This window comes from Pelodiscus sinensis, chromosome 1, assembly GCF_049634645.1.
Source record: "Pelodiscus sinensis isolate JC-2024 chromosome 1, ASM4963464v1, whole genome shotgun sequence".
NCBI classification, from domain to species: domain Eukaryota; kingdom Metazoa; phylum Chordata; order Testudines; family Trionychidae; genus Pelodiscus; species Pelodiscus sinensis.
Window position 1 is genome coordinate 288,813,541 of NC_134711.1, and position 22,249 is coordinate 288,835,789.

Consider the following 22,249-nt stretch of genomic DNA (forward strand, 5'->3'; position numbering starts at 1 on the left):
TTCTTGTACAAAAATCTACAAAAGGGGATGATTACCTGCAAATCCCCATGAGATTATCTTTTTTGTCTCCGTGCCCCTCCTAAGAGTTTTCCTTAGAATTCTGAAAGTTTTACCCCAGACGTTAGCTTGGTGCTGCTGAATCTTCATACTTAGATTGGAACAAAATGCAGAAGCACTAGAAAATGAACTGAAAAGAGCAAGAGAATGGAACACTTCATGAAAGGAGTAATTATAGAGGCTTATGAGGTTACAAGTTGTTGTTTTTCTTGTTCCCCAAAATAATTACTTACAAATTACGTCTATCTATTATCACGACTAAATATGTTTTAAGAGCTTCTCTGCCTTTTTCTGCAAAGTGTTATGGCTGAGTCTATGTCTACACTATAATGATCTATCGGAAAAGGTACTCAAATTGCACTCCGCAATTTGAGTACCTTTTTCCGAAAGTTTTTTCGGAAGAGGCTTTTCTGAAATTTGGCCTGTCTGCACTGGGCCAAATTTTGGAAAAGCCTCTTCTTTCGGAAGAGCCTTCTTCCTCATGGGAGGAGGAAGACAGAGCTTCCGAAAGAGAGTGTCTGCTCTTCCCGCAAAAAAAAAAAAAAAAAAAAAGAGGAGGAGCAGACGCATTCCTTGGTCCCAGAGGAGAAACCCCGTAGTGTAGAAATAGCTAGCCTCAGTGGCATCAATTGAACAACTCTAGGGTGTATTTTATAACTCCAGGGCTGTGTCTACATTGGCATCCCTTTCCAGAAAAGGGATGCTAATGAGACTCATCGCAATTGCAAATCCGCGGGGGATTTAAATATCCCCTGCGGCATTTGCATTTACATGGCTGCCGCTTTTTTCCGGCTTGGAACCTCTGCCTCTCCAGGACCCTTGTGCAGGGCAGCTACTGTCCCCAAAATGAGTGGCACTGACTTGGAACGACATATAGTCAGCACAGTCTTCGTTAGTGGAACTCCCCTGTAAGTTACCACTACCCTTCCAAAGCACCCTAATGGAGGGTAAGCATCAGCAACACCAGTTTTAATTTAAGGGGTATTGATCCTGGGCTGCAGGGGGTTATTCTGGAAAAGGGAAGTGCAATTTTCTCTGGGCTCATTCTAGCTCATCAGAAACAATGTGGTGTTCCAGAAGCTTGGTCACAGGGCAGCAATCAATACTAGTATAATTTAGCATTGTGGGATTAATGAAATTCTGCATAATCAAAACTATAAACATTAAGTGCTTCCATTTAAGTCCTAATAGATGTACTTAATTATCTACTTCAGAAAGGAAAATTAGATGTGCATTATTAAGTTAACAGAGAATGTTGCTTGATACTTTTGGGTTAGCTCTACTGAGATATGATAAAGAATAAGCAAACTGCTTGAAACTCTGATCTAAAATTGGCAACAGATTGTGAGTAAATCAGTGCTACAAGTCAATTCATTCATGTGAAATATCTTAGTACAGCTTGCTGGGAATGTACTCAATCCTTCAATGTTACAGCTAAGTATTATTGTGGGAATGTACTGAATGTTCAGTTTACATCTATCATTCACATATCACAGCAAAAATATTTAGGTTAGGAATATTAATAGCCACCTGTTTCAACTTCATACCATCTTGGAAGCAGTTAGGAGGTTCTTTTGGTGTATGAGTTTGTGATCTAAATCCTGTTCCTAGAGGATAGATGTGCATCATGTAAACTTTTCCTTCACAGTTTTTTCATTTGAATTGAATATCTGTTTTGGAATATTCTTTTTGCTATAGACACACGACAGTATTGTCAGTGCTGTTGGGATTTTCCCCCTAGTCTCTTTAAAACAAATTTAAACTGTCAGTTTGTGAAGATAATTTAAAAATAAGTATATCCTAAACTTTTTATGTAATATTTCTGTCCTCATTTTTTAGCTTGTTTCGTCATTAATGTACAGCAATTTCCATGGCAGCATTTTTTTAAAAAAGTTTTATGTAGATGTTCTTCATAGTTTGAAAAGTTTTGGAATATGAAATTACCTGGTAGTACAGGGACAATGTAAATATTAAAAATCCTTGCTTTACTTGACCTAGAGTTCTAATTGAACACATTTGACTTATATGTTCATGATGAATAAGAAACTGACCTGAAACTTAATTAAATTGCCCTGGGTATTGTATTAAACTTCATCCTCAGCCTTTCACTTGAACGAACAAGGTCAGTGTAAAAAATCACGTAGCTAGTTAAAAATCTTTAGATAATTAACAATTAAAACTGAAAGGATTTTAAAAATTGCTCTCTGCATTTCCCTGTTTATGCTGTGACGAATCAGTTTAATCTTTAATATAGCTTTTTAGCTAGTTTCACTTTGAGGGTGCTAATGCATTAGGTACAGCGATTTTTAGTGCTCACATTGCAAATGCTGCAGGGGAATTTTTATCAATTAAAAACTGTGCTTCAGTTAGAATTTATTTATGCTTTCCATAGAAACACTTCTATTGGTCTAGAAGGTTTGCTAAAAGCTTATATTTGTAACACCTATTTTTCAGATCAAGTGACTGCATCTTTGAGGAGCTCATACTGTTCTATATTTGGGGGGGAAAATGCAATGCATCTAGTTGTAATGAATAGAAAAACTTCCAAAAGAAAGCTGCACTTATTTTGCTTCTTGCAACACTCTGCAAGCTAATATAAAACACTTTCTTTATGAAGCATAATCTGTAAGTTATTTTTTAACATTTTTATCCTGTTAATGTTTCTAAACTGCTATTTAACTGTCACCATACAGAAAAGTGGATATGAAAGCTAGCTGTTTATCATAAGTGACTGATCTGTAAACCATGTTAAGAGACATAGAGAATAAGTTACCATTAGAACTTTGTTTTAAAAAATGTGTTTTATTTAGTTATTAAATGCTGTAGCAGCTTGTTGCAAAACTTACAGAGGATCATTCCAGAACAAACCCAAAAGCCATAAAAAGCATCTGTTAAAAGACAAGAGTACAGGAAACCCTAGTAATAATGAAATTCGGGAATACTGGGAGCCACAACTCCCAGCCCTGACAGTGAGCTCCCTGTGGCTCCCAAACTCACCGGGAGGCCAGGGGCTGTTGGGAGTTCCCTGCAGCTTCTGGCCCCCCACCGCCCCGCCCCTAGGTGGGGCGAATATACGAACCACAAATAGCAATTCCACAAATTGTGAGGGTCTCCTGCATATCAATCATGCTAAAGCAAAACTTGTTTCTTCTTAGCAATAGGTGGCCAAGTTTTTTCCACTTACGTTTTTCGCCACAATTTTCTCTCTTCCTGATTGTAATGATTTCTTGTTGTCTCCCATAGACACGGTGCAATGAATTAGTTTCCGCTAATTCAAACTCTGACATTTATCTGTCAGTGTCATGGATTGAAACACTGCAAACCTTCCCTCCCTCTTCCTCCCCTCCCCCCCCAACCTGCAACAGAGAGTCTCAGGTCAACTATGGCAATGTTTCTCACCCTTTTTTTTTATAAAGTACCCCTTTAAAAAAAAAAAAAAGTACCCCCAGTACTAACAGTTTTCTGACACTTTTTTTTCTACCATTGCAACACATTTTTGTTCAAACAACTTAATTGTAGCCAGATGGGTGATTAAATTTTTGGATGTAAAAAGTACAAAAATAATAAAGCGCTGTAAAACTTAAAACAAAAATTCAGGTTTCTCCAAATTTCAGTTGTGTCGACATATCCCCCCAGACTTCTCTCAAGTACCCCTAAGGGTACTCGTACCACTGGTTGAGAAACACTCAACTATGGCATGCAGCTTCAGGGGTTAGCCAAGTTAGTCTATTACAGAAAAAAACAACAAATGGTCTGGTAACATTTTATAGACTAACAAAACATGTAGATGGTATCATGAGCTTTCGTGGGCACAGCCCACTTCTTCAGATGACTGCAAATAGCCATGTAGATCATCATCTAGCATGGGGCCAGATATTGTCCTTAGCTGCTTATTCCTCAAATTTCTGAAATTGTACCAAATTGAAGTGTGTCCTAATCCTCCTCCTTAATCCATGCTATTGAGGTCCCTTACATGCTGTTATTTCACAAAAATTAGCCTAAAAATGGATTCTTTTCTGCACACAACCTGAGAGAAGCTGAATTGTGAGAAGAATGATGCTTCAGATGACTTCACAAGCCCATCACTTCTCAGAGGATATCTTTGTTGTTCGTAACCAGTTGATGAATCAGCCCAAAAAATGACAATAAAAAATTGCAATATTTATAGCTGTTTTAATCTCCTCATAATCTCCATCATAGTTGGTGCTGCTGTGAACTTTAACATGGAATAAATTTAAAGTATTTTTTTTCCAAGTACAGAATAAAATGACCGAATATTTTAGTGGAGCTTGACATGTTTGTGGATGTATTTAGTGCAATTATAAATGTCTGTGTAATGTTATGTTGACAATTTTCCTTTGATATGTTTCTAGGATCCTGAAGCCGCGGTGCCCGTTGGACAGAGGAGAGCTTGGTGTTGGTGTATGTGCTTTGGAGTGGCTTTTATGCTTGCAGGTGTGATACTTGGGGGTGCCTATCTGTACAAATATTTTGCATTCCAGGTAAGCCAAATACAATTTATGTAATAAAGGACTTTCATTTTTCTCCCTGTACACCCTGGCTATGCCTACACTTGTGGCTTCTTGTTCCAGAAATATGCAAATGAGCCTAAGTGTGGAATATCGCCGAGCCTCATTTGCATACCCATTGAGCCTCCATTTTTGCAGAAGAGACTCTTGCGCCAGAAGAAGCTGTCTACACTGCCCCTTCTTGCGCAACAAAAACCCTCTTGTGCAATGCCGTTCTTCCTGAAAAGTAATCGGCATAACGGCATTGCGCAAGAGGGTTTTTGTTGCGCAAGAAGGGGCAGTGTAGACCGCTCCTTCTGGCGCAAGAGCCTCTTCTGCAAAAATGGAGACTCATTAGGTATGCAAATGAGGCTCAGCGATATTCCACGCTTAGCCTCATTTGCATTTTTCTGGCACAGGAAGCCGCAAGTGTAGACATAGCCCCTGTGTTTAGCAGAGTGAGAGTGACAGAGTGCTACTGGCTCTCTGTATTCACATTTTTTCTTCTATAGGTCTTAAGGGTTGAATGTGTAGCCCTTTCAGAAGTTGTATTCAGTCCTTCCTCTTTAATAGGTCAATTGGGAATTCATGAAGAGTGGTGGTTTTGGCGGTTGCACCCTAGGAAAAATTATTCTTCCCCCACATATACCAGATTCTGAGGGAATGTGTAAAGTGGTGCAAGATTCCCTGAGCCACATTGTTCCAGCCACAGGAAAAACTCAGGCCAAGACTTCCACAGAAATCTCCCTGTTGTTCAGTTGGGGAGAGGGGTTTGCTCCTACCCCCTGTGAAGTAGGACACTGAGCAAGCCCTAAACCTGGGATCTGCAGGAGGCCAGAGCTATCTGTACAGAGGCCCTGTACTCTGCATTGGCTAACTCCCTGGCAGTACAGGTTCATGGGAGCTTTGCTGCAAGGGACTCCCCTGCGACTTCGTGGGGGTTCTGTGGGAATGAGGATAATGCAGACCCTGAATTTTATGGGGCCATGTGGACCACTCTGTGTTGGATCAACAGTGGGAAACAGTGCAATGGCAGCAGTTGGCACTCCTCTCTCTTATTTGTGGGAGGGACAAGACCTATATGTGGATGGTTCTCATGGAAAATCCCATTTCCTGAGAGCCTAATTTCTAGACACTTGGTCCTTTGGGTCTATTTACATCCATTTGGATTCCTTTAGACATTAGCAAACTGGTCAGACAGCACGGAGGAGCTGGAGGGGTCTTATTTAACTTGCATCTTGTTACACCTTTCTGATTGTACTTGATGTTCTGTATCCTGTCTTTCTATATGAATTGAACCAACTTAGACTCCATCAGACTCCATGGATGAAATTCAGGAGCAAGTTTAAGAGCTTGTCTGCACTATAGTGTTAACTTGGCTGTAGATAACTCAAGCTAACTCTGCTGGAGTTAGTGTAGTTCAGGTGAGAGTGATCACATTGCAAATTAACATGTATAATTGACAGGCTACAGTTTGAAAGTGAAGAGAGCTGTAGTTTAATATATCAGAAATGCATTCACTTTATGAATAAATTTCAAGTCTTAAATGTAGGAAAACTTCAGGATTATAAAGAACTTCCTGAACATGTTTTAGGTGGTCAGAATAAATTAATTAAACAGGATTTAGGTTAGAACGTAATCAAATATATTTGAGGACCTGGTTATTGAATACTGCCATTAGTAAGCACAAGTTTAGGCATGAAAACTGTTAAGTACCTTATTCCACAAAATTATGTAATCAAAGGTATGCTTACCTTATTTGCACCTGCAGGAATTTGTTGTTGCAAATGGAAGACCAAGTATGAAATCCTGGTTCCCTGGAAGCCAATGGCAAAACTCCAATTGATTTCAGCGAGGCCAGGATTTCACTCAGGCCCTTTATCTCTTATTCATGCTATGTTGAAGACCCGTGCTGTCTAAAATTGGTCCTCTGTAGGCTTATGAATTAAATAAATTGACAGAAAAACATGTAAGTAATGAAGGGCGATGTCTGCTCAGGAGATGTTTAAGAATGGAAAAACAGTGTGGATGTAGAGTTTAAGGTGCAGTGACGTTGTGGGTTTTTTTTTTTTGAAGCTTGCATAGCAGTTGGTCTCATTTTAAATGTTTTATAAACTTGCTGAAATGTTGTTTATTTTGTGGTTATTTTGTTTATTTTTAGCAAGATGGTGTGTACTTCTGTGGAATAAAATATATTGAGGATGATTTAACGCTGACTGAGCCTAATGCAGATGCTCCGGCACCTCACTACCAGACAATTGAGCAAAACATTCAGATCCTTGAGGAAGAGGATGTTGAATTCATCAGTGTACCCGTCCCAGAATTTGCTGACAGTGATCCAGCGGATATTGTTCATGATTTCCACCGGGTAAGGAATGTCTGCTGAGGATCCTTGAAAGCAGATCCACCAGTGGGAGAGGACAAAAGGGTCAAATGCCCTGGGACCTAGTGATTCAAAAGGGAGTCAGTAGTGATGCCAGCCACCCTGGGCCCTTTTAAATTGCCACCAAAGTCCTGCACGGCATGCCCCAGGCTGCACCAATGGCTGTTTGGAGGTAAAAGGGAGGGTGAGGCCCAGCTGCGCCCCTTGCATGTGATGCCTCCCACACCTTGCCCTGGAGCTTGTCTAGAGCAAGTCTGTTGGCCCCACTGCTTGAAAGCATTTAAAAACAAAACCCGATTTCAGAATGCTTATTTTTTTTATCCTCTTAATCTGTGTGGTTTCTAATTATTTCAGTTTTTTTAATGGTGTGAAAATGTGAGCTCTACCGTATTTTTGTATTTAGAATAGGGATGTAGTTGACTACCTGATAAGCATAAGCTTATTGGATAGTCAAATAGTCACTTGACTAGTCGCACCCCCCCTGTTACCCCCACATACTTGCTGCCTGTCAGAGAGAGGCAGCAAGTAGGGGGAGGGGAGGAAAAGCTGGCTTCAAAACCCGTTACCCCCAGCACAGTCTCCGAGGGGAAGCAGAGGTGTCTCTACTGCTGTACCTCTCTCTTTGAAATGTACAAGAGCAACCCACAGCTCTTGTACATTTCAAAGAGAGAGGTGCAGCGGGCTAGTGAGCACCCTTGTTGACTAATCGAGTAGTTGATGGAAATTCCATCAACTACTTGATTAGTTAATTGAAATTTAACATCCCTAATTTAGAAACTGGAAGAAATTTTTACATCTGGTATACAGAGGTCTTGTCTGCTGATAAACTGCTGTTCTCCTGGTCTAGGACTGTAAAGCCACCATTTATAAAGTACTTTTCCTCATAAAAAGAGAGAGGAGAAGAAAACCCAAATCCATTCATTTCCTTGTCATAATGAAAGAAAGGGAAGAAAATGTAATCTTATTGCTGAAATTATACAAAGCCAGACTGTTAGAGCCCTGCACAGATACAAAATAAGTATTTGCATCTACATTCATATCCACAAAAATGAGCTGCAGATATTTGCGACTTTGTAGGGCTCTTGATACAAAATTTGTATCCGCATCCATAGCTGCCAAAATGAGTTGCCGATATCCGCATCCATTTCTGCAAATGCAGATATCCGCAGATTGTGCAGATTGTGATCCACAAAAGTTGTTATGGGCGTGGGGTAGAAGAAGCCTTTGTTTCCCCCTTTATTCCAACGCACAGGGGCTGGTTAGTAGATCCATAGTCATGGTACTCACCTGAGCTCAGAGATTATCATCCAGTAATTCTTCCAACAAAGCTAACCATTCCCAAGGGGACAATAAAAAGACAAGGATATGGCTGACAGGCTGCGGAGGGCAGTGTATTCTGTATTCATTATATGGTGCTTGGTAGCACTCAGATCCTTCCCCCACCCCCAGGCTTTTGGGAGCTCTCAGGAAGCACGTTGCCGCCACCACAGACCACTCACTGCTTTTTAAAGGCATGACTGAGCACTACTGAGGTACTTTTAGCCTCTCATAAATAAGTATCTTTGTTATAGTCCTTAATGACAACATTTTTGCAAGATGTCTGTGTAATAATGCTACAGTATTCTCTTAGTGATCTTTGTTAACATTGAAAAAACATTCTTTCTCTGTTTTCTAAAAATTATCCCACTCTGCTTAAATAGTTTATACTTGGTTTTACTGAAATGTGGCTTTTGCTGCGCTGAAAGCTTGAGAAAAATCTATTCAGCTGTTTTTGTGTTATGCAAGGCTGAAAAAAGAACATTTTCCTACTGTGTAAAATCATTTCCACACTCTTATATGTGTGGTTTAAAGTAGAAGGTTCAGAAATGTGGCTAGCCCCAGGGAGGCGCAGAAACAGGCAAACTATTACTAAATATCTTTTAAACTTTTATTAAAGGGCTTCTACGTATAAATTATTATTTTATCAATTTCTTACATACGTAGGCACCAAATAATTATTAGAATGACCAATAAGCAAAATGCAAAACAGTAAAGAAACTTCCTTGAGGTTTCTCTAAATCTCAATAGTTGTTAAGAAGGGACCAGGGATTATTAACAGTTACATTTACATCAGTGTTATTGATAAGACTAATCATTTATCTAAAACTCTTAACACTACTACTTAACAATACCTCTAAACAATTTCAAATAACAATACTTACATTTAACAGACACACAAACTACAACAATAACAACAACATATTTGGTATTCGTTATGTTTGGTATACGTTACGCTCTACAGGAACTCATTTGGTTCGGTGAGCGGGAGGTGGCCCTCGGGTGATCAGTCCTCGGACCTGGCTCATATTCTGCCATCCAATGTTTATTCAGGATTCCTCAATTTGATACAGGAGGGGAAGCTGTTTTATAGAGAAAGCTTTTGCGCACTTTTTGTGATAGGCTAGCAGACCCTGTCTGTTAAGTGACAGGAGTAAGGGGGTGAGATGGTTTCCTGTTTTTCCTTTTCTGCCTTATTGGGCATGGCACAGTCAGCACAACCAGCAAAAACTTTACATGAACTTTTCAGGTCTGGTTTTGGTTCCTGTTTGTCGCTGATCTTTAAGTTACATAGTGTAAGGGTTTTTCATCAAGGGGAAGTTGATCTTTTGCTTGGATGGCAATACGCGCGAGAGGCCTGGCCAGCAAAGAGCCTGCTTCCACAATATGGACTCAAGTGTCTAAACATGAAGATGATAGTGCTTATTTTGCCTAACATTCATAAGCAGGTTTGGGGAAAACGTTGGTTAAATAATCCTGTGGTTTGAAAAACTTATTTCTAAATGTGTTCAGTAAATGTTAAGATTTACAGCAGCACTTCTTTCCCATCACACTTCAAACTTTCACTATGTGCTATGACAGAAATAAAGGCTGGCACCTCATATACCAGTGGTGGGCAAATATCAGCTCACAGGCTGGATCCAGTTCACTAAGTTTAGCCCCTATATTTATCTGCGCCTCTGCAGGTACAGGTGCTTGCATCTCCTGTTAGCTGCTGCTCACCAATCCTGGCCAATGGGAGCTACAGGTAAATATTGCCATGATGACGGCCTGCCGGGTTAACCCAGGCAAATGACTGCCATCTTATTGCCCACCCTTTGTCCTATACCAAAAGTGAGGTCTGACCTTCAAAGCCCATTTCAATTCTGTAGATTAATGTTGCATAGTTAAATCCATTAAAAAAAATGCAAAGTTATTTTCCACAGCAAAGATAACTTGGTCATAATGCATATCCTATGCAGATGTGATACCATGGTGATAGGATCCTTAGAAATGTTATAGGTGGTAAATATATTTTGTAGTATATATTTAAGGCCTAATCTAATGTCCACTGAAGTCAATAGAAAGATTCCTATGGAATTCATTCAACATTTAATCAGGATCTAAGAAATGTGAAGCCATATGAAGAAAAAATAGCAATAAAAAATAAAGTTTAATGTAACCGTAAGAGCCTTTCATATTTATAATTCTTAAGCCTTAATGCTTTAAGGACCAATGCTGAAAACTTGCTATAAGCAAAGTTCTTGCTCCTTTAGCCGATTGACTAATCATAGTAGTAATCATTATGCCCAATATTGTTTGCAGGATTAGCACCCTTAGTTCTTTGCATTTAATATGATACTCTCAAAAACTGTTGGTTGTTGCAAGACTGTACCCTTGAACATAGTATGTTGCCCTTCCTTAGCAAAAATAATTTAATGAATGCCTCACGACCTTTCAGTCTAGTTCAAAGGTCAGTTTAGGGTTATAGTTTATTAAACTATTGCAAATAGTTTAATATACCCTTTGGTATATTAGTTTAATATACCCTTTGGATAATCCAAAAACCATAAATTACTGGTTTAAAATGTAGATTCTGTAAGTTTGACATTTTGTATTTTTGAATTTGCTAGTATTGGCTAGCAAATCTATCAATAAACAGTAGCATTTCCATTGTGCACAGTATTTTGGAGGAATAAAATATTTTTACATATAGCATCTGATATTTTTTGTGTTCTCTTCCAGTCATGTTTCATTGTGACCTGAAAGGGAGTTTTGTACTTTCAGATTTCTTTCTGAAATTTAAAAATCATAGAACACTAGAACTGCAAGGGGCCTTGAGAGGTCATCAAGTCCAGTCCCCTGCCCTCATGGCAGGACCCAGTACCATCTAGACCATCCCTGATAGATGTCTATCTAACCTGCTCTTAAATCTCTCCAGAGATGGAGACTCCACAACCTCCTTAAGCAACTTATTCCAGTGTTTAACCATCCTGACAGGAAGTTTTTCCTAATGTCTGACCTAAACCTCCCTTGCTGCAGTTTAAGCCCATTGCTTCTTGTCCTATCCTCAGAGGCTAAGGAGAACAATTTTTCTCCCTCCTCCTTGTGAAACCCTTTTAGATACCTGGAAACCACTATCATTCCTCTAGGTCTTCTCCCTTCCAAACTAAACAAAGCCCAATTATTTCAGTCTTCCTTCATAGGCCATGTTCTCTAGAAAAATGCGAGCAGTGAGACTAAATAAATATTGCACTTAACCTCTGACAGCTCAGATGCACTGAAAAGTTTGAACTATGTAACACCTATTGACTTGCAGAAGTCTCTTCTAGCCAACTGGATATTTAGGATTGCCTTTTATCTCTGTATCCCACCCCTAAACTCAGTAAATTAGAATACACCTTATAATTAACACCACTGTAATTTACAGGAAGAACAAGCACAATATTTACAAAGGTATACTAATCCTAAATGTATTTAAATGATTTTGATTAGAATATATATTTTCTTCATCAGAGACTCACAGCCTACCTTGACCTTAGCTTGGATAAGTGCTATGTGATTCCTCTGAACACTTCAGTTGTTATGCCACCCAAAAATTTCTTGGAGTTGCTGATCAACATAAAGGTATGGTTGAATTGCAGGCGTATTTTTATATATAATAAAAACAAATATGTTTATATTATTTTCACCAGAAACTCTGGAGTTAACTTTTCTAAAGTACTTCTCACCTGTGAACTCCTCACCTAAAGAATTTAAATCTTCAGAGGAGTTCAGTTTAAAGGGATTACTGATTTGGGAATAGACAAAGATATCATTATTTGATAAGGTTACATTTTTGGTTGATTAACTGTAACTGCAGATATATATATATACTTAGACTTTTATTTGACTTAATACTGCATAACAGTCTGATTAAAAAAGTAGCACTATGCAATATTGATAGAGACAAATTACATGGATTAAGAATAAAATGACATCTCAAAAAGTAGTTGTCACTGGGAAATCTTTGAATGTTTCAAGGCTTTTTTTATTTTTTCCTACAAAGATCAGTACAGGCAGTCCCCGGCTTACGTACAAGATAGGGACTATAGGTTTCTTCTTAAGTTGAATTTGTATGTAAGTCGGAACTGGCTCCAGATTCAGCCGCTGCTGCTGAAACTGACCAGGGACTGACTACAGGAAGCTGGAGGCAGAATTGCTCTGCCCCCAGCTTCCTGGAATCAGCCACTGATCAGTTTCAACAGCGGCTGAATCTCGAGCCTGGGACAGAACAGCTGGGCTGCCAGGTAGGTCTCTGCAGGACCAACCCGGCAGCACCCCAGCTGCTCTACCCCAGGGTCCACAACAAAAGCCTGGTCTGCTGGGGGGAGGGGGGCGCACTACCTGCGCCCCCCCCCCCCAGCAGACCAGGGACACGGGGAGCAAAGCCGCAGCGGCGGCGGGGTGCCGCGCCTCTGAGGCTTTGCTCTGGCAAAGCCTCAGAGGCGCGGCACCCCGCCGCCGCTGCGGCTTTGCTCCCCGTGTCCCTGGTCTGCTGGGGACAGTCTCCAGCAGACCAGGGACACCCGGAGCAAAGCCAGGGAGGCGGAGGGGTCCCGCGCCTCTGAGGCTTTGCTGTGGCAAAGCCTGGGAGGCGCGGGACCCTGCCGCCGCTGCGGCTTTGCTTCCGGTGCCTCTGGTCTGCTGGGGACCGTCTCCAGCAGACCAGGGACACCAGGAGAAAAGCCGCAGCGGCGGCGGAGTCCCGCGCCTCCCCGGCTTTGCCAGAGCAAAGCCTCAGAGGCGCGGGACCCCTCCACCTCCCTGGCTTTGCTCCAGGTGTCCCATGTCTGCTGGAGACGGTCCCCAGCAGACCAGGGGCACCCGGAGCAGCTTTTCTGGCCCCGGAGTTCGAGGTGGCGGGACCGCTGCGCTCTGGGCGGTCCCGCTGCCTGCGAGCTCCGGGGCGAGAGAGCCCCATTCGTAAGTGCGGATCCGACATAAGTCGGATCCACGTAACTCGGGGACTGCCTGTACTCAGTCTACAGTGCTGGTCAACCTTTTACCAATGATTTTGAAATATGAAAAATACATACATTTTTCAATAATAAAATCTGCAGATAACCCAAAGATTGGCAGACTGATAAATGGTGATGAGAGCAAGACAGTTATATGAAGTCATCTCGACCATTTGGAAACTTGAGCCCATTCCAGTAAAAAATGTTTTTATATAGTTAAATAAAAAGGGATACATTTTGAATAAGGAATACAGTCTGTACCCACTGAATACGGAACTGGGTCATGGAAAGTAACTCCATAAAAAGGTCTAGTGTGGAGATGTGGGAAAAGATCCATATAAGATCCTAGTGTGGAGATGTGGAAAAAGGGGCGAATGCAATCGATGGATGTATAAACAGAGAAGTAGTGAGTAGGAATAGGGAGGTGATTTTATTTCTGTGTGTGTCATTGATGAAGGTCCTCCTGGGATACTCTCTACAGTAAGGATGTTAAGAAGTGGATAATTGGCTAATCATGTAGCCAATAGAATTTTTATTGACTATATGATTACTCAATAAGGGAAGGCACTCAGTCCCGGCTCGCGCTGGATCCAGGAGGCGCTACCCTTGCTGTAGTTCTGCAGTTTAAATGTAGTAGGCACACAACGCAGTTTGGCTCCTTCTACATTTAAACTGAACAGCTGCAGTGAATGTAGGTCCTGGACCTGGCACGAGCCGGAATTGTGCCAGGCTGCCTATCCAGCTGGAGCAGCCCCTGTCTTCATTGGCCTATGCTGGCCTTGGGCAGAGGCTGCTCCAGCAGCAGCCCCTTTCCATGCGGAGTAGGCTTTGTGGCAACCTCCCCTGCCTATCCCAGCCCTGAACACTGCTGCCTCTGATGGAGGCAGCAGCATGAGAGAGGAGACAGCACTTCAGAGACGGTGCTGGGGAAACCAGCTTTTAAGCTGGCTCCCCCAGAACCGGCTCCTGATTTAACAACCCCCCCCCCCCACACACACACCTACTTGGCTTCCTCTGATGAAGAGGCAGCAAAGGAGGGGGAATGCAAGTAGTTGACTCAGCTACCCCATAAGCTTAGGTTAATCGGGTAGTAGACTAGTTGACTACTCGCTTACATCCCTACCATACAGTTCTAGTCTTCATGTTTTAAAAAATACATTGAAAAATTGGAGAGGATGGAGAAAAGAGCCGAAACCCCCCAAAAAAACAAAAATCAAGGGCTGGAGAAAATGCCTTATGCTGAACGAGATAAGGAACTCAATTAATTTAGTTTTATCAGAAGGAAGATCAAGAGGTGACTTGATTACAGGTAGACTTGCAAGGATTAGATTTTATTAGTAAATGTCAATTTCAGCACACACAAACCAACAAAAATATTTCTATCAAAGATAATAAAAATGTACAGATAGGCAAAGTAAGAAAAATGTTGCTTGAAAACTATTAGAATCTGATTTAAGGATATTTTCTTTGTTTTTACATGTGATGTTGACAATTTGTGTTATAACAGTTATAAAGCTTTAAATATTTAAATCAACACATGTTGCAATGTCCAGCAATAACTATTTAATGAAAGTATTTACTATTATTTATAATTATTTCTACAACTGTGAAAATTTAAATCAATACAAAATAAAACAGCTTAAAAATAAACTTAGATATTCTATTAAAATTATAAATAAATAACAGAGTTCTGCTAAACTTAATTACAGTATATAAGTAAATATGGGGGGGTACTAAAGGGCTCTTTAACCTAGGGGAGATACCTAACAAGAACTATGGATGGAAGTTAAAGCTAGATAATTCATATGTAAAATAAGATGCACGTTTTTAATAATGAGGATGATTTAATTATTGGAACAAAATACCAAGGGAGTCATCTTTTGATTTCTTCAAGTGAAGACTAGATGCCTTTCTGGAAGGTATACTTGAGCCAAACACAAGTTGGTAGAATCAGTATAGGGGAAAAAACTATGTGAAACTTATTGGCTTGTGATGTACAAAAGGTCCAGCTAGATCAGGGGTGGGCAAAAGGGCCTCCATGGGGGCCCTGCCGCTCCCTTGCCCCCAGGCCAATTAGGGCCTGTGGGCAGGGGGAAGCGCACGAAGTTTCTTCCACCCTGTCAGGAGCATGCAGCACTTAGAAGTGCCATGCGCTCCTGGCAGGGCGGGAGGAGATTTTGCGTGCTCCCCCGTCCCCAAACCCTGATTGGCTTGGGGGCAGGAGGAGCATGCGAAGTTTATTTTGCCCTGCCCCCGCCCTGCAAGCAGTGCACAGTGCTTAGAAGTGCCACGCGCTCCTGGCAGGGGAGGAGGAGGCTTTGTGTGCTCCCCTGCCCTAAGCCCTGATTGGCTGGAAGTAGAAGGGGGGAATGTGCAAAGTCTCCTCCCACTGCCAGGAGCATGGGTGCCTAATGGGAACCTCGGGGGGGGGGGCGGCAAGGGCACTCCCCCACCTTGGTCTGTGGGTGAGGAAGCAGGGAGTATCCCGGCCCCGCCCATTCTGGTGAAACCTGGGACACCACTTCAAAAAATTCTGAAGGGGAGGGAGAGGGAGAGAGAGAGAGAAAAAGAGAGAGAGAGAGAGAGGCAAATATTCTCCAAGAATAACTTATAGCTATGATTTTCCCCATCTCTAATATGTAATTAAAGCATTTGTGTGAGAGTGCATAATTTCCTTAAAACTATAGTAGAGGGCAGTCAGTTTTTCTTATATTACATATTAGTAGATTTACCTGACATTGCTCATGTCCTTAACTCAATTATTTTTTTTTCTTCATTTAAATCCTTGCTCTTGAGTAGGGCTGGGGAAGAGGGAAGGGTTTAGTATGAAGGCTGCCCCAGGGAGAGAGGGCTACCTTAGCCCTCTGTAACTGCAGAAGCTTAGGGCCAAGTGAAAAGTGCCTCTCCATGGCCACTGCATCTCCATCAGGCATGGCCAGGGGAGGGATGCATGTCCCTGCAGCTGGGGCAGGTTCAGGTTTCTCTGACCCTTGTTCTCCCCAGTCAGAGTGAGGAATGTAGCAAACTGTTCACTTGCTGTCTGACAAAGGGGAACAGACAGCAATGTTCCCATACAAATTGGGAGGAGGATCTTCAGCTCCCCTCACTCTCCCTGAAGTTAACCTGGAGGGTGGGAGGCTAGAGACTGGGGCAGTCCCGGATGGGAGGAGTGCGGTACCCCTAGCCAGTCTCTGCCTGGTGATTCTCTCTCTCTCTCTCTCTCTCTCTCTCTCTCTTTTTTTTTTGGTCTGGTTTTATGAGGCAATGCCATTTCAGGCACATTGCATTTTCCAAACCTTTACCTTGCTTTAAGTGATGATAAATGGAAGCTGTATACTGAATGTGATGGTCCTAACTCTTACTGTTTAGGAGGAGTTCTTGAGCAAGCAAACAATCAAACAAACTCAAATGTATAGTAGATTTTTTTTTTTAGATTGTAATTTACCATATGATGTACTTTTAATATGCAGTGTCTTAACAGAAACAATCTTTTCACCTGAACTTGGAGGATCTTTTAACTTCTAAATGCTTTGTTTAAATTAGAAGGCTTTCTGTTGTTTCATGAACTTATAAGGTCAGCTAAAAAACAATTCATTTATGTTTGCCTCTTTGAAATGTAGAAATATTCTTGACCACATCTAGAGTAACTATTATATAACCACTACCTTGGTGCTAACAAGAACAGCACTTAATCAGCTTGTTTGAACATGCTGGCTGAACTGAAAAAACATTGTTGTACTTAATCTCTCGTTTGTAATAGAAACTCATAAGTGGCTTATTGACAATAAAAATAAAAATCCTAAATTCTATGCTAATGTAATTTTCTGGATGCAGTGTAGCAGTTTCTTTTGGATCCCAAGGTACTTTTTGCAAGTAGCTTAAGTGTTTGAACACACAAGTGAAAAATAGATTAAAAACTTCCTCTTCTTTAGTATCATAAATAGGAATAGTACAAAATGGAATCTATTTCTATTCAATCACATTTTTGAAAGACTGATTATTAAAACATTATCTACTATATATGTTAGAGCAGTGTTTCTTAAACTTTTTGAGACCATGGAACATCAAACAATAATACTTTTTATGCGGAACACCTAGGTTTGCCAGATGGCTTCTTAAAAAAAGAAGCAACACCAGGGAAAATTTGTTGAGGGAACAAAAAATACCCGGGGGGAGTAACCTGGGAGACCTCAGGAGGTCAGACCGAAATGCGTTTATGGCCCCTTTAAGTGCTGCATGTCCCAAGCAGCCTTCTGTCAGCCGCTGAGAAAAGCAGAAAAACTTCCTTAATTAGAAAATACTCTAGGAACATCTATGACAATTTTTTTTCAAAAAAAAATTGTTGTCACAAAAGAAAAACTCCAAAGAAGTAACAAAAACAAAGAAGAGGTTGCGGCACACCTGCGAGTTGTTCATGGAACACCAGTATTCTGTGGAATATAGTTTAAGAAACACTCTGTTAGAGACTGAGTCTGTCTGATCAAGAACTCCTCTTAAATGGTAAGAACTAGGACCACCAAATTTGGTGTATGGCTTCCTTTTATCACAACGTAAAACATAAGGGTTTGGTTGTGCTGAGAAAACAGGATGTGCCTGCAATGGGATTGATTCTCATAAAACCAAACACAAGAAAGACCAAATCACCAAATCAAATACAGTCCTCAAAATTCACATTAATCAGCAAATTTTGGAAGAGACTGATCCAGAGATGAAAGTTACGTGGTGCGCCACACTGGTAAAAAAGCACCAGCCATTTGGGGCACTCAGCTGCAGAAGGAAGCAGTGCATGCTCCCAACTTGGCTCCCTGGGCTCTGCTATAGGCTGGCACATTAAGCAGCAGTCAGCCAGGTAGGTGAAAGGGGCTGACGGGGTGCATGCCCCTCATCCAGGACTGCCCCAGTCCCAAGCTTCCCATCTCCCAGGTGTCCATTAGGGCTTTTTCCCCCTCCTGAATTCATACAGGGACGTTGCTGGCTGTGCCCCTTTGTCACTGTCAGGGAGTGAGGGGAAAGTACACAGTTTGCTGCATTCCTCTTCCTTTTGGCTGGGAAAGGCAAGGAGCAGATGAGATGTATGCTTGGCTCTTGCTCCCTGACAGGGACAGGAAAGGGAACAGCAAGCTGCTTCAGCCTCCTTGCTCTACTCCCACACACTCTCAACTCCCCCTGTCCTGCCCCCGGCACCACTCCACATTCCCACTTCAAGCCCTGATCTCTTCCTCACTCACAACCCTGACTCTTGTACACACACCCCATATACCCAGTCCCCTGCCCTGAGCTCTCCACATCTCTAAGCTCCGGCCCAATCTCCTATACCACCTCCACATTCACACCTCCTGCCCTGAGCCCCCTACACCTTGACACTCCCCAACTCTCTGCCTTAAGCCCCTCCACCCCACACACACACACTCCACCCCACACTTAAATTTCTTACTGGTACTGTCGTATCACAACCCCCTTTGAAGTTGGGGGTGGGGTTGTGATACAACAGTACCAGTAAGAAATTTATCACAATCCCTCCTCCCCCAACCTTCTGCACCAAGGGGAGGGAGGTATGATACGATAGTACCTGTAAGAAATTTAAGTTACTTTCATCCCTGGACTGAATCAAAATGAGCCAGAAAAATAGGACGAACCTAGAGTAGGATTGTTTCTCAATAAACCTTATAGAAAAAGGTTGTAATTGGGTATCTGGAGCAGCCTTCTGCCCATGGTGGGTGGAGAGCTGCTTCAGCTCCCGCTGGTTAACTGAAACCAGTAAGCATCACTTGTTTAATTGGTTAACCTTTCACAACCCTACTAGCTAGTAAGTGATGGTGTTTAGTGAGTAGGGCTGCAAGATTTGGCCACAGGAGTGAACCTTAATTGGAAAAAGTTTGTTTCTCTTCTGAACCAGCCCTCCCCCCACCTGATACTGATTGAATTACTGTAATGGAAGAACACTGTGTGTCAACGTCTCCCGTTGTGAAAATGTGACATTTTATATTATTTTATTATCTCCTAAATAAATATCTGCACTAAAACACACTCAAATACCTTATGTTTAAAAGAAAATTCTATATGTACTGTACTATGTATTTTGAAAGTCTGCAAAACTGCAAATCCTCATTTGTATAGAACTACTGCTGTTTGAGATTATATAAAATTGATTTGAATGATCTTGAATGTACTTAGTAGTTGAAGAATGAATGATTGCTCTTCTGATGATGAGCTGTTGCCTTTTGTTAATGTAGGCTGGAACATACTTGCCTCAGTCCTATCTGATTCATGAACAGATGATTGTTACTGATCGCATTGAAAATGTGGATCAGCTGGGGTTCTTTATTTATCGCCTGTGCCGTGGCAAGGAAACCTATAAACTTCAGCGCAAAGAAACTATGAAAGGTAAAGTCCCTTGAAAGAGTTATCTTGTGTTGGTGGAACAGTTGACGTTTCTAGTAGGGATGTTAAAATGTTTTTATTTTTGTCAACGTGTAACCACTGAAATTTTCAGTGGTTACATGATTATAAGCAGGGGGGCAGGTGGGAGATGGTGCTCATGGGAAGCACCTGCTCTTGCCTGTTTCCTTCCCTTCTGCCTCTGTATACGAAGGTAGTAGCAGGGATGGGGGCGGGGGCACCAAACAGTTTGGCGGGAGCCGGTACGTGTGGGGAGCTAGCTTGAAAGCCAGTTCCCTGTGAGCACTAGCTCCCGCCTGCCCTTCTCACCCCCAGTGCCTTGGAGTGAGAGGCAGTACCGCAGTTCCACGGTTCCCCACGCGCAACGGCTCCTGCCTCCTTGTGTGTAACTGTGTGGGTTAACTGATGAGTCGGGCTTATCTGTTAACTGTACACCAGCACATGTTGACATCACTAGTTTCTGGTCAGTAAACAGCCTGCTATGTTTGACAATATCGCTGATTAAAATTTAGAGTGTTCTTGCTGTCATTGGCACCTTGAAGCTTCTGCGTGTTTGCACGGTGGTGGGGTCTTGATTTAAATTTTCATTAATGTCTGTCAGTCTGTCTATGGTATACATTTTCTCAATGTATTTAGTTGAAAAGCCATTTTTTGTTGAAAATATATTTTGGCAGAAGATTTTTAGTCACCTGCAATATAAATATAAAGTTAACAATAATGGTTTCTATCAACTGTAACTATTAACTGTCAGAATTGACACTGGGCTCTGTGCGACACTGCCACTTTGAAATGCTGCGTGGAGCCTGACACCAAGCTCCCTCCAGTGTTTCAAAATGGCAGCACTGCGTGGCGCCCAGAGTCAACTGGGGGGCTCAGAATCCCCAGCTGACCCTGGGCTCCATGTGATGCTGATGCTTTGAAATGCCATAGGGAGTACAGGGCCAGTAGGGGTGACTGCTTGAGTCCCCCGCTGACCCCGTGTTCCTGCACTGCTTTCACCTTTGAAGTGTAGCAACAATCCTGAGGCTCTTGCTACACTTCAGAGGCAAAGGCACCCTTATTGACTAATCAAATAGTTGATGCAGATTGCATCGACTATTGATTGGCCCATTAATCTAAATTTGATATCAATAGTATGTACAATTTTTTCATATGTACAAAGAATCGTGTTCTGGCTAAAGAACAGAATTGCAAGTTGATCAGTCTGTCCTAGATGTTTCAAAGTGAATTAAGAGGAACCTCTAGTACCCTTTTCTGACAGTAAATGCACCAGTACTTCCGTTCTTCCTAAAATGCACCACTCTGTCTCATTTGTTGTCCCTCCTCTTTTCCCAAATGCTCAACAGGAATTCAGAAACGTGAAGCCAACAATTGCCGAAAGATCCGACATTTTGAGAATAGGTTTGCTATGGAGACGCTCATTTGTGAACAGTAATGAAGACTATTACTGTAACTGAAGACTGAAAGATTACAGTATGATTCCCCATTTGTATTGTGTGCAGTGATTTATTTTAAAAAAATCTTTTACGTAAGTAGTAGGCAAGGCTTTATTGTTGAACATCTTCAACACTTTTCATCTCATGATAAATTTTAAATCAGTAATATGTTTTAGGGGTTTTTTCTTATTTTCAAGTGTGGTGCCCTTTTATATTTTAATAGCAATTGTATAAAGTCTTAGTTACTAGTGCATTTTATGTGATGCATCTTGAATACTAGGAAGAAAATAAAGTCTCTGAAATATCTGCCAGTTTTGTCTAAGTAAAAGAATTATTAACTTGGAGAAAAATATATACAAATGGACTGAAAGAACTACTTCTAACTGTAATATTCTTAGCTATATAATTTGTTACAGCATATAGACCAGGGCCACCAACTGGAGGGGAAGATAACAGGGCCAGTCATCCTTGGGCCTGGGAATTTAAAAGGGCCTGAGGCTCTGGTCATCACTGCCACTATGGAGTCAGTAGCAGTGGCTGGAACTCTAGGCCCTTTCATTCACTGCCAGAGCTCTGTTCAGTGCTGTCCGGGCATTGCTGAGGGCTGGGTGGAGGAAGTACAGCATGCTCTTGGCAGTCTGACAGCTGTCTGCTCTAGTCTGGCCTCTTCCTGGGGGCCTGGAGCCAAGCCCCTCTCTCCACCCCCCATTGCTCAGGGCCTGATGACAGCTCTTACCAGCCCTGATCTAGACAAACATGTATTTGAATTTTCCCTCACTAAAATGTGCGATTTTTTTTTAATTGTTGTATTTACCTTTTCAGATTATGATGTTTTAATATGGCAAATATCTGCTGTAACGATCTTTTAGAAAATGTAAGGAAATTAAGCAGTAACTTATGTTACTAACTTGTATATAATTCATGTATGTGCAATGGAAAATAAATCTTACAAACCTGTTTGTCTAAAAGTCTTGTTGGGTTCTCTTTTTTACTATAATTAATTTAGGGAAAAAATTAATGCTTGTTCCACATTATGGGTACGTCTAGACTACATGCCTCTGGCGACAGAGGCATGTAGATTAGGGTACCGGACATAGTAAAATGAAGCGGCGATTTAAATAATCGCCGCTTCATTTAAATTTACATGGCTGCCGCGCTGAGCCGACAAAC

At 41.5% G+C, this 22,249-nt stretch overlaps 1 protein-coding gene across 1 annotated transcript in view; it reads left to right on the forward strand.

Moving 5' to 3' along the window:
* The window catches only part of ITM2B (integral membrane protein 2B), a 38,828-nt gene extending 16,781 nt beyond the window's left edge, over positions 1–22,047 (forward strand). The window contains exons 2-6 of the mRNA XM_006122968.4: positions 4,431–4,559; positions 6,727–6,933; positions 11,761–11,871; positions 19,478–19,628; positions 20,990–22,047. Coding sequence (XP_006123030.1) covers positions 4,431–4,559; positions 6,727–6,933; positions 11,761–11,871; positions 19,478–19,628; positions 20,990–21,078 — 687 coding nt within the window. The 3' untranslated portion in view covers positions 21,079–22,047. The remainder of the gene's footprint in view (positions 1–4,430; positions 4,560–6,726; positions 6,934–11,760; positions 11,872–19,477; positions 19,629–20,989) is intronic.
* The last annotated feature ends 202 nt before the right edge of the window (positions 22,048–22,249 follow it).